Source organism: Lissotriton vulgaris, chromosome 10 (genome assembly GCF_964263255.1).
Source record: "Lissotriton vulgaris chromosome 10, aLisVul1.2, whole genome shotgun sequence".
Lineage (NCBI taxonomy): Eukaryota > Metazoa > Chordata > Amphibia > Caudata > Salamandridae > Lissotriton > Lissotriton vulgaris.
This window is the reverse complement of record NC_141698.1, coordinates 624,574,885-624,587,768: the sequence shown is the minus strand read 5'-3', so window position 1 is coordinate 624,587,768 and position 12,884 is coordinate 624,574,885. Positions and strand designations below refer to the sequence as shown.

Genomic DNA, 12,884 nt, shown 5'->3' with positions numbered 1-12,884 from the left:
TTGCACATGAGATTAGAGTTTGGTTAGTAGGCACATGCACTATCACAGTTCAGTTTATTTTTGGCTTGAGGATGCAAGAGAGCCTGGAACAGAGCTAGACCCAGGCATCCTAGCTCAAGCTTTCAGCAGCTTTCAGCAGCTTGCCCAACTCCAGAAAGAGGGAATCAAACTTTAAGCAGGGGCTGAGTGATGTCTGCTAAGTGGCAATGAGATAAGAGGGTTAACCATAGTTAAACTTTTCCCAAAAATTTTAAGAAAAATATCTTGTGCAAGTCATATGTGATCTACTTGTTGCACCATGAGAAGCCCACTTTAATTTTAAATGTACCCTTTTGTACGTATAGGGGAAATGGAATAATCAAAATATACAAGAAATGCTTTCATATCATTATGCACATCTGCACACCAAGTACATCTCAATCACATTAAATGTGTGCCCCTGGCCGGATCCCTTTGCGCCCCAAAGCCCCACCCCCAAAGCCCCGCCCCCAAAGCCCTACCCCCTAGTCCGCGTCTCAATTTGGTGAGTACCTGCACTTATTTTTTTCCATTTAAAGCACTGCATTAGACTGAAATATCCGAGTGGGGTAAATGGAGGGGGTAAAAAAGAAAAATCTAAAAAAAATACAGGAACTCGTACAAAAGAAATTAAAAAGTCTACTACTGATAAAGAGCTGGCAAGTAGATTATAATTATGTCCCAAAATAAAAAGCAATCAATAGACGTTTACGCTGCGACAAAACGGCGCAGAGTGCTTCAAAAAATAGCAGTTTTTGCTAGTTACTAATTTACTTCGAATTGAAAAACATCCACCAGCGGGAAAACCGGGTGGACTGCAGTACACAGTTTGCTCTGACTTCCCGGAACCCAGCAGCAGCCACAGACTATCGGCAGAGCAGAGAGACCCAGCATCCTGCTTGGAACATGGCCTCTTCTGCCAAGTACCTGGGCTTCGACTTCAGCACCCAGCAGGTAAACAAACATGTTCTCAGAGTCAGGGTTAGGGACTCGTTGGTTCACGCAAGGAGACAGAACGTGACAATGTTTGGGGGCGACACGCGGTTGTGTTTGGTGGCGATTTCGAAAATGTGGCACTTCAGACCCTTTGACATTAATGTCAATGTAAAAAGCCCTCGTGAGGCGAGAAAGCCAAGACGCCTTTTTCAGGGCACTTTGTAACCTTTACTTTCTGTGCACGAGAAGTCAGACCTCCAGGCGCGGGATCTTGGTTTCAGTTTCCCATTCAGAAAAGGCAGGGAGTGTACTGGATTTCTTCTTACAGCCAGTGAGAGGAGTTTAAATTCTGAGTTAGTCCAGGACGACAGTCGATTGAATGAAGGATATAATAACAGAGAAATCACAGAAATTAAGTAACACAAACATCTATTGAGAAATGCGTCTCGCAGCCCGAGGGACACGCTTCCTGCCAGCGCTGCTCTGTTGTCTCTTGCTGTCTGCTTCCTGATCGTTGGCAACTGTGTAGTAGAAATGCTCTCTGCTGCCTCGAACAGGACGTACGGCTAAATTGCCAACATTTCAGTGCAGTCCGGCATATTTGTTTTGAGTCACATGATAAATGACATACTTAGAGAACGCGCATCACGTGATACTCCGCATGTTTTTTTTTGTCGTTGTCAAAACAACCTTTCAAAGTCCACTTTCATGCGCGTTTTTGTATTTGTAGGAAATATAAAGGTCATTCAGGCGTTTGAAGTTAATTCGCTTGTGGGGAGTTTCTCTAGCTGAGCATGAATGGTATGTTTTCTTTAGATGGGCATCCATACAGGTCAAAACAGAACCTCCTTATATTTTAGTTCAATATCTACACTCACTATTCCCTATGAAAAGGAAACATGTGACAAGTTAATTACTAACAGAGCGACTCTTCCTAGCTCCCTTCATACAAATATGCTCAAATGACAACTGGCCTAAAACCTGTATCGACAGAGCCAATAGGTCTGGCTACTTTGTAAGTGAACATTTTTCTTCACTGACTGTCGTGTATGTGTGATTGCATGGCATACATATGTCAGCACACAGACGTGTCTTACATGATCATACCGCAGCGCACCACCGGCCGCTAGGACCTGTAGCGGAGTAGTCCCAATACGGACTTTGGTGCTCCCGAATGGACCCATCAATAGAACATTTGAAATCACCACCAGTAATCAGTATTGAGACTTTCTGATACGAATACCATCAAGTCTAAGCACCAGGATATCCGTAGGGTGACAGTTTTGCGCTATATAAGTGCACAATACAATACAATACAATGACAGACACCAGTTATAGTTAAAACATTTATATAAGGGATTAATAGGTGTAGTACATGAAGTTTAGCAGCAAAAGTGTACAAATCAAAAGTACCAAGAACTTAGTAAAGTTCTATATGAAAACTGGCACAAATTTACCTTCTAAAGGTAGGGGATAGGGCGGTCTCCAATACAGAGAAATGCACATCCTTTATTTGGACTTTAGACAAAGACTTTAATACCGTAATACAATAATATATGGTTCTCCAGATATGCACCAAAGAGGAACGAGAAGAACGTTTTGCTTCACAATGCATTTGAGGATTCTCTCATAGTAGTATTACTTGGGATTTAGTTGTTCTCACAGCTTTATTCACACATATTAGTTGATACATTCTATGCCAGCAGCCTAAGACCGAATGTCCTTGATTAAGCATGGCGCTGGGGAAAGTCTCATGGAACATTATGGTCACAGCCAGATTTCACTTCTTTGCTTAGAACAAGAAACAGAAATAATAGTCATCACATGATATATTTATTTTTATTTAAAAGGTTTTATATGGCGCTGGCTAGACCCGAAGGTATCAGAGCGCTTTACATGGGTATCAGACAATAAATTGCAGGTTACAGCTTTACAAAGGTTACACAGTTATTAGAGCATGGCAATTTTAGTTACAAGTAAGGTTGAGACAAACAAAAAGGAACATATAGGTAGGGGAAAAAGCTGGCAAGGGGAGATATTCCGGGGAGGTAAGAGCAGGGGAAGTAGACAGAGTGGAGGAGGGAAAGAGGAGGGGAGGGTTAGAGAAACGGCATGGCAGGAGGAGGGGAGGGTGGCAGGGACACAAACCGGTAGGCGAGTCAAAAAAAAATCAAAATCAACTTTATTCGGTTTTCGTATTTTGAAGACCATAAAAGTACATAAAAACATAATAAATATTTAAAAATACATTCAATTTAACTCTAGTAATTCATAAAGCTTAATGTTGGGCATCTAACAAGTTCATAAATTCAATCGATGCTTAATACAAAGTTTAAGATATTGGGCAATCGAATGATTTGTATTCTGCATCGGCTGCTTTAACTCGAGACCTAAAGGAGCTACCGTCCTCTGAATTTACTCTACCCTACCTCTATGACCGACCTTTCAGCATTTGTTAGTGACCAACATGAATGTACTCTTGGGGTGCCTTGTCTTTGTCTCATGGAGGTTTGTCAATGTGAGCCAGGAAATCATCACGTTCAAAGTTAATTTTTTTCAAGGTAGGTCCAATCTAGGCTTGAATACCTTCGGTTGACCTCCATCTCTCTTTTAGTGTTTGGAAGTGGTGAAGTGTAGGCTTTCATCCATAATATCAGGTGTGTTAGTCTGCACTGGCACTTCTAACTCACTAGTCTCTCACCTCGCCCTCTTGCTGTGGGAGATTTGTATCCAATTCAGCAGACCAGCGCACTTGATGGCAGTGTTGGTGACCAGGATCACCAGGTAAGGGCCTCTCCAGTGCTCCTCCAGCAAAATTTGCGTTCGTGTTTGTTGAGATGAACCCAGTCACTGTGGTTTGAATGATGTCCGGGAGAGTCGCGTACAGCTGGGTTAACAGCATCGACCTGATGAGAGATAGAATGCACCATATCACAACTGCAGTGCTGGAGAACCAGGTCATCTGTAATCACAAAAGCAGCTGCAGAAACAGGAGGAATTTGCATGGCTGTCCCCATCAGCAGCTTGTGAGGAGACAATCCAGCTTGTGCTCAAGGAGTACACTGGATACTCATTAGCACCAAAGGAAGAGCGTCGGAACATTTGAGCAATGTAGAGGCAAAGTCTTTAGCCATTTTAGCTTTGATTGTTCCGTTCAGCCTTTTTACAATGCCTGATGCTCAGGCCTATAGCTACAGTGGAATTTTTAGTCAATCCCTAAGGCTGTACACAGTAAGTGCATTACGTCACTTTTAAAGTGAGTTCCTTGATCTGATTCCAGATGAACTGGCACCTTGAATCACAGTATTAACTCCCAGAGCAATAACTTAGCAACAGTTAGACTGTCACATCCCCTGGTGGAAAAAGCCTCGACCCATCATGAAAACAGGCACACAAAAACAAGGATGTACCTCAGTTGGTCACATCTGGGCCTCTCCACAAAGTCAATTTGGAGACGATTGAAGGGACCATCAGACTTCCCACTGTGGTTCATGGTCACCACAATTCTTTTGCCCACATTCTGTTTCTGACAGGTAGCACAACCCTAGCACAAACTTTCTGCTATTGATAGGAAATGGGGATCAAACCAAAAAAGCCTGGAGGTGGACACTATTCTCTATCTACACCACAGCAGATAAGAGGGAATCGGGGAGAACTTATTTCCCATGACTGGATGCCCAAATGTCACTGACTTCCTTCACACAACCCGTCTTTTCCCCTTTGGCCATGTTTAGTTCTGGGGAAGTATTTTGCAGTTCACCCAGCCCATTGAAAGTATGTGCAGTATTCAGTAACATATTGGAAAAATTCTCTCCTTCTGCATTGCATGTTTTGTCCATGTAGACGGTGCTGGACTCAAGCATGCAGTATTGGGCAATTTCCTCTGTATAGCAGTTTCCTCTGTTGACAAAATCACTGCCACTCTTGGGTGCAGCACACATCACCACAGCAATTTCTTTTGGAAACTGCAAAGCATCCAACAAATTTGAGAAATACAATCCATTCCAAATTGGAGTACCATTAGAGGTCATGAACCTTGCTGTGACCACAGCTGCCCAAAGTCATTCAAAACTCTGAACCCATTCTGGCTGTCAGTGTATATAGCGACTTGTGAGCCTTCTGATACACTGCAGGCTCTGGTATGGGAAATTAGTTCGGCTACTTGCGCAGACGTTACATGACACAAGTACAACTCTGCTTTCCATACACACAGCATTCGCAACTCTTAAAATGCCCCATTGGTCTCAAGCAGGACCCATCAACAAAAAGGGTAAGGTAAGATTCGGGATGGGGAACATCCAGTATGTCGGGTCTCGGTTATGTCCGCAGTTCTGTAACACTACGGAGTCATAGTCAAATTCACCCTCATTTCCTTCCTCTGGGGTCTGCAACAGAGAAGCAGGGTTTAGTATGTTATCTTTCCTGATGGACATTTTCTGCTGCAAAATGATTCTCTCATAGCAGGTTAGGAGACTGTTTGTCAAATGTTGGCTTTGGGTACATTTGTAAACAATAATAGAGAGAGGGTAAAGAACTGGAGCCACTCTTGGACCCCCTGATAAACAGTACAAAACAATAGAAGAGTGGAGCCAAAAACAATAGAGAGCTAGCAAAAAGAGTCAGTCTTTTTTTCTAAATTAACCCTCACTCACCAACCTAGTTGGTGACATGCTTCATCATTGAGTTCCCACCAGAGAGGCCGAGTGCCTCTTTGGTGTGGTTCAACGCCTGATTACAGCAGAGCAGGTTTTTGATTGTGATGGTGCAGATCCTGATAGTGCAAACATTAAAATTACCTTTACCAATCCAAAGGTTCATTGATGGAGTGGTAAGGCAAAGTTAAAACACTTAAGGTGAGGTGGATGTAGACTAGGTAAATTGGCCAGTCACATCACTATGTGGTGATCAAAATGTGGTCTACATGTTTCAGCCTCAAAAATGCCATTAGCAAGGCTTTCTTCAGGACCCAATGCCACAGCGTTGTACACTTGCTAAGGTGCACCCTAACCTATGGCTTCAAGAAGACCGCATGACTTACGGTTATTGTTCAACTTTCAGAATTCCTGAAAGCGACATTACTATAATGCGTGGGACACCTTCACACCATGGATCCTGGCGGGAGACGGTGGCTTGTAGTCCACCCCACCTTAAGTGTTTTAACTTTGTCTTACCATTCCACCAATAACTCCAGATGGGCGTTGTTAGAAAATGAGACAGATTTCAATGGAATATTCTAAAAAAAAAAACCTCTATGCCTATACAAGGGGCAAATATCTTCGTTCACTGTTATCAACTCCTGCACCTAGCAGGGATTCAACTGATTTCCAAGGAACAAGGAAATGTAACAACTACATACACTGCAATAACGTAATAACAGGAAATGTTTTGACTCACCCATCTTCAGGAAAGAAAATCAAACTTCAGCACACCAGTGATCGTATTCAAAGAATGCAAAATATTGCATTAAATGCACGGGTGGCAAAGCTTATGTAGGGAAGACTGAGCGCAAACTGAAAGTCAGGATAACGGAACATAAAAGTAAAATCAGTACAAGAAGCACAACATCTACCCTTGCAACCCATTGGGAGAAGGCTAAACACACTATCTCTCAGTTGAGGTTTCAAATCATTGAGACAATGACGGCCTGCCCAGCATTTGATATTACCAAGAAACTATTACAAAGAGAAATGTATTGGATTACATTTCTAGACACCATGATTCCATCCGGGTTGAATGATAGGCTAGACATGAGTTGTTTTTTTGTAAGATACATTTTGCGTTGTAACATATGAAGTAATATTACTGCTGCAGCAGAAAGCTTCTGGAACAACATACACTTGAGTTCACGGTGGTGGTGTCACTATGAGCATGATTTTGGTATTTTCCGTCTTTTTATTAGTTCTTATTTATCTTTTTCTATTAGTTTGTTCATTCTATTATGGGACTTTGGAAACATCAGTTCTTTTTGTATATCATCAATCAGATTTTGATTTTTTGTTTATGTAGGTAAACAGTTTAGGGTCATGAAGATATGCCAAGCACTCACATGTAAATAGCTCAATTACATTGCAGGTTTTCTATGTTTGGTTTTGGGTTCTCTTGATTAAACACCAATTCATTGTTCATTCCCGCATCTTACGAATAAAGTTACCTCAACATGATGAGCTCATTCATTTCGTTACGGCTTACTGCCATACGGGCTGAGTGTATTTCGAATGGATTCTCAAAATATATAAATTGGACGATTTATCATTTCTAAGAATATCTATCTGCATTTAGCAATTCTCTCCATTGAGAGGTGACATTTGCCCTTAAAAGATGGCGGCTATTATTGCTATTCACTAAGCATCTATTTGCAGTCCTTTGTTTTTATCAACTATCCTGTTGTTAGTTGCTAAACAATCTATCACGTCACTTCTGGCTACATCAGCACTGTCATATCTCTATCTTTCTTCACCTTGCTTTATAAATAAAGACACTTCCATCAGCCACTCAAACAGTTTGATCAACGTGGATGTACATCAACAGATGGCTTCATTTTACGGTACGGCGTGATTCGGTTCTCTTACCGGTAACCAGACTCTTCAGTATTGTTAGGTTGGGACTAGTTCTCATGGTATCATGCTTTCCATTGTTGCCATGAGCTGCACGCCATGAAATTTATCTGAGTTGAGGATAGAATGGTGGCTTGATAAGGTGAGACCTTGACAGTGAGTTTGATAAACATTACGTTATGCACCTGACACAACTCATTGATAGTTGTTATTTGTCGTTTTTAGCATTTCGAAATATCAATGATATCAAAGTTGGGAAACATGTTGAGTTTTACATACTATAGGAGGTGAGTTACTGAGAGGATTGGGATAGCCCCATTGATGGGGCATTTTGAAACATTGGTCCATGTGCTTGCTTTCGGATTCAGCATTTGTTCATTTTTTCCAGGCATATGTTGAAGTCGCATTATAACACCTGTTATAGAGGTATTTCAGTTGTAGGTCTGTGTTACCAGATTTCCTCGCTGCTATTTTTAAAGTCATAATACCTTTTCTCTGCTGCTATTTTTATAGAAGCCTTTCAGAGATTGGCATTGTATTTTTCACCTATCCTGTTTGGTTTTTAACATACTTTTTAGATCTATTATTTTTCTTTACTCACTGCGTTTCGGTTCCTTCCTGTTAGCCTGGGTGATTGTGGCAGCTGTCCTGACCTTTCGTCCCCGCCCGTTCCGCCACAGCTTGTGCCATTTGTTTCGGAGGGCCAAGGGACTGGACACACTTGCCAGAATTTCCGGGTCAGGAACAGCTGATGCGTGCTAGAGAGGCCCGACTTACTGCTATTTAAGCAGTATGCTGAAGCGAATGCGCGTTCAACAGTGGTAGATCTGTGTTACCAGCTTTCTTCACTGCTATTTTTAAATTCATCCTACCTTTTCTCTGCTGCTATTTTTATAGAAGCCTTACAGAGATTGACAGTGTATTTTTCACCTATCCTGTTCGGTTTTTAACATACTTTTTAGATCTATTATTTTTCTTTACTCACAGCTTTTCAGTTCCTTCCTGTTAGCCTGGGTGATTGTGGCAGCTGTCCTAACCTTTTGTCCCCGCCTGTTCCACCGCGGCTTGTGCCGTTTGTTGTAGAGGGCTAAGGGACCGGACACACTTGCCAGCATTTCCTGGTCAGGAACAGCTGATGCGTGCTAGAGGCGCCTGACTTACTGCTATTTAAGCAGCATGCCGGAACGGACGTGCAGCGGGCGCGCCAAAGGCAAACCCGCCTGCGCCCGTCTGTGCCCGTCCGTGCCTGGACCGGACCCAGGGCCACCCCCACTCATTCTCCACAATTATTGGGACCTAATCTAAAGTACATTAGAGATACTTTGTTGAGTCGTTATGGTCAGCTGAAAGACTCCTGCCAGCAACTTGATCCTCTGCCTCGGAAAGGGCCTAAGAAATGCCCTTCATGGGACATGAATTTTCTTTTTACTGAAATAAAGTGCGGTTTAAGTACACAACAGGACTTATATCCGCAAACAGCTTTATTAAAGTCCCTCCAAGGACTGCTCCTGAATGCGCGCTCTTTAATTAAACATAATACCGAATTTGCCGAGCTGCCGGCAGCCCATAATATAGATGTATATTTACAACAAGGGGTGGTGAGGGACAGAGTCTCTGAATTAAGCAGAAAGCTCTCACCCAGTCAAGAGATCAGGGCTAGATCCAACACGTTTTTTTAGCTCACTGCACCATCCCAGTTTCAGAACCTGGCTGTATGCAAATTAGTCTGTTCCTGTCCCAGTGCATGATGGGAACAGGGCAAACCAAACTACAAAAGCTAATTCTTACACTGGGAAGGAAACAAGCTCCCGGGGACCGGTTTCTGGCATTACAGCCGTCTTCGGCCCGGTTTGCTTGAATCCTGATGGTGCAATGAGCAAGGGTCTCACATCTGAGAATACCCTTCCACGCTTAGGGTGGACAAAAATATTTACAACAAGGGGTGGTGAGGGACAGAGTCTCTGAATTAAGCAGAAAGCTCTCACCCAGTCAAGAGATCAGGGCTAGATCCAACACCGTTTTTTAGCTCACTGCACCATCCCAGTTTCAGAACCTGGCTGTATGCAAATTAGTCTGTTCCTGTCCCAGTGCATGATGGGAACAGGGCAAACCAAACTACAAAAGCCAATTCTTACACTGGGAAGGAAACAAGCTCCCGGGGACCGGTTTCTGGCATTACAGCCGTCTTCGGCCCGGTTTGCTTGAATCCTGATGGTGCAATGAGCAAGGGTCTCACATCTGAGAATACCCTTTCACGCTTAGGGTGGACAAAAATATTTACAACAAGGGGTGGTGAGGGACAGAGTCTCTGAATTAAGCAGAAAGCTCTCACCCAGTCAAGAGATCAGGGCTAGATCCAACACAGTTTATTAGCTCACTGCACCATCCCAGTTTCAGAACCTGGCTGTATGCAAATTAGTCTGTTCCTGTCCCAGTGCATGATGGGAACAGGGCAAACCAAACTACAAAAGCCAATTCTTACACTGGGAAGGAAACAAGCTCCCGGGGACCGGTTTCTGGCATTACAGCCGTCTTCGGCCCGGTTTGCTTGAATCCTGATGGTGCAATGAGCAAGGGTCTCACATCTGAGAATACCCTTCCACGCTTAGGGTGGACAAAAATATTTACAAAGAGGGGTGGTGAGGGACAGAGTCTCTGAATTAAGCAGAAAGCTCTCACCCAGTCAAGAGATCAGGGCTAGATCCAACACCGTTTTTTAGCTCACTGCACCATCCCAGTTTCAGAACCTGGCTGTATGCAAATTAGTCTGTTCCTGTCCCAGTGCATGATGGGAACAGGGCAAACCAAACTACAAAAGCCAATTCTTACACTGGGAAGGAAACAAGCTCCCGGGGACCGGTTGCTGGCATTACAGCCGTCTTCGGCCCGGTTTGCTTGAATCCTGATGGTGCAATGAGCAAGGGTCTCACATCTGAGAATACCCTTCCACGCTTAGGGTGGACAAAATATTTACAACAAGGGGTGGTGAGGGACAGAGTCTCTGAATTAAGCAGAAGGCTCTCACCCAGTCAAGCGATCAGGGCTAGATCCAACACCGTTTTTTAGCTCACTGCACCATCCCAGTTTCAGAACCTGGCTGTATGCAAATTAGTCTGTTCCTGTCCCAGTGCATGATGGGAACAGGGCAAACCAAACTACAAAAGCCAATTCTTACACTGGGAAGGAAACAAGCTCCCGGGGACCGGTTTCTGGCATTACAGCCGTCTTCGGCCCGGTTTGCTTGAATCCTGATGGTGCAATGAGCAAGGGTCTCACATCTGAGAATACCCTTCCACGCTTAGGGTGGACAAAAATATTTACAACAAGGGGTGGTGAGGGACAGAGTCTCTGAATTAAGCAGAAAGCTCTCACCCAGTCAAGAGATCAGGGCTAGATCCAACACCGTTTTTTAGCTCACTGCACCATCCCAGTTTCAGAACCTGGCTGTATGCAAATTAGTCTGTTCCTGTCCCAGTGCATGATGGGAACAGGGCAAACCAAACTACAAAAGCCAATTCTTACACTGGGAAGGAAACAAGCTCCCGGGGACCGGTTTCTGGCATTACAGCCGTCTTCGGCCCGGTTTGCTTGAATCCTGATGGTGCAATGAGCAAGGGTCTCACATCTGAGAATACCCTTCCACGCTTAGGGTGGACAAAAATATTTACAACAAGGGGTGGTGAGGGACAGAGTCTCTGAATTAAGCAGAAAGCTCTCACCCAGTCAAGAGATCAGGGCTAGATCCAACACCGTTTTTTAGCTCACTGCACCATCCCAGTTTCAGAACCTGGCTGTATGCAAATTAGTCTATTCCTGTCCCAGTGCATGATGGGAACAGGGCAAACCAAACTACAAAAGCCAATTCTTACACTGGGAAGGAAACAAGCTCCCGGGGACCGGTTTCTGGCATTACAGCCGTCTTCGGCCCGGTTTGCTTGAATCCTGATGGTGCAATGAGCAAGGGTCTCACATCTGAGAATACCCTTCCACGCTTAGGGTGGACAAAAATATTTACAACAAGGGGTGGTGAGGGACAGAGTCTCTGAATTAAGCAGAAAGCTCTCACCCAGTCAAGAGATCAGGGCTAGATCCAACACCGTTTTTTAGCTCACTGCACCATCCCAGTTTCAGAACCTGGCTGTATGCAAATTAGTCTGTTCCTGTCCCAGTGCATGATGGGAACAGGGCAAACCAAACTACAAAAGCCAATTCTTACACTGGGAAGGAAACAAGCTCCCGGGGACCGGTTTCTGGCATTACAGCCGTCTTCGGACCGGTTTGCTTGAATCCTGATGGTGCAATGAGCAAGGGTCTCACATCTGAGAATACCCTTCCACGCTTAGGGTGGACAAAAATATTTACAACAAGGGGTGGTGAGGGACAGAGTCTCTGAATTAAGCAGAAAGCTCTCACCCAGTCAAGAGATCAGGGCTAGATCCTACACCGTTTTTTAGCTCACTGCACCATCCCAGTTTCAGAACCTGGCTGTATGCAAATTAGTCTGTTCCTGTCCCAGTGCATGATGGGAACAGGGCAAACCAAACTACAAAAGCCAATTCTTACACTGGGAAGGAAACAAGCTCCAGGGGACCGGTTTCTGGCATTACAGCCGTCTTCGGCCCGGTTTGCTTGAATCCTGATGGTGCAATGAGCAAGGGTCTCACATCTGAGAATACCCTTCCACGCTTAGGGTGGACAAAAATATTTACAACAAGGGGTGGTGAGGGACAGAGTCTGTGAATTAAGCAGAAAGCTCTCACCCAGTCAAAGAGATCAGGGCTAGATCCAACACCGTTTTTTAGCTCACTGCACCATCCCAGTTTCAGAACCTGGCTGTATGCAAATTAGTCTGTTCCTGTCCCAGTGCATGATGGGAACAGGGCAAACCAAACTACAAAAGCCAATTCTTACACTGGGAAGGAAACAAGCTCCCGGGGACCGGTTTCTGGCATTACAGCCGTCTTCGGCCCGGTTTGCTTGAATCCTGATGGTGCAATGAGCAAGGGTCTTACATCTGAGAATACCCTTCCACGCTTAGGGTGGACAAAAATATTTACAACAAGGGGTGGTGAGGGACAGAGTCTCTGAATTAAGCAGAAAGCTCTCACCCAGTCAAGAGATCAGGGCTAGATCCAACACTGTTTTTTAGCTCACTGCACCATCCCAGTTTCAGAACCTGGCTGTATGCAAATTAGTCTGTTCCTGTCCCAGTGCATGATGGGAACAGGGCAAACCAAACTACAAAAGCCAATTCTTACACTGGGAAGGAAACAAGCTCCCGGGGACCGGTTTCTGGCATTACAGCCGTCTTCAGCCCGGTTTGCTTGAATCCTGATGGTGCAATGAGCAAGGGTCTCACATCTGAGAATACCCTTC

General features: G+C 44.2%; 1 protein-coding gene across 1 annotated transcript in view; it reads left to right on the top strand.

Moving 5' to 3' along the window:
* The first annotated feature begins 806 nt into the window (after positions 1–806).
* Positions 807–12,884, top strand: part of XYLB (xylulokinase) — an 894,017-nt gene continuing 881,939 nt past the window's right edge. The window contains exon 1 of the mRNA XM_086941458.1: positions 807–972. Within this exon, the coding sequence (XP_086797584.1) occupies positions 925–972 (48 nt within the window). The 5' untranslated portion in view covers positions 807–924. The remainder of the gene's footprint in view (positions 973–12,884) is intronic.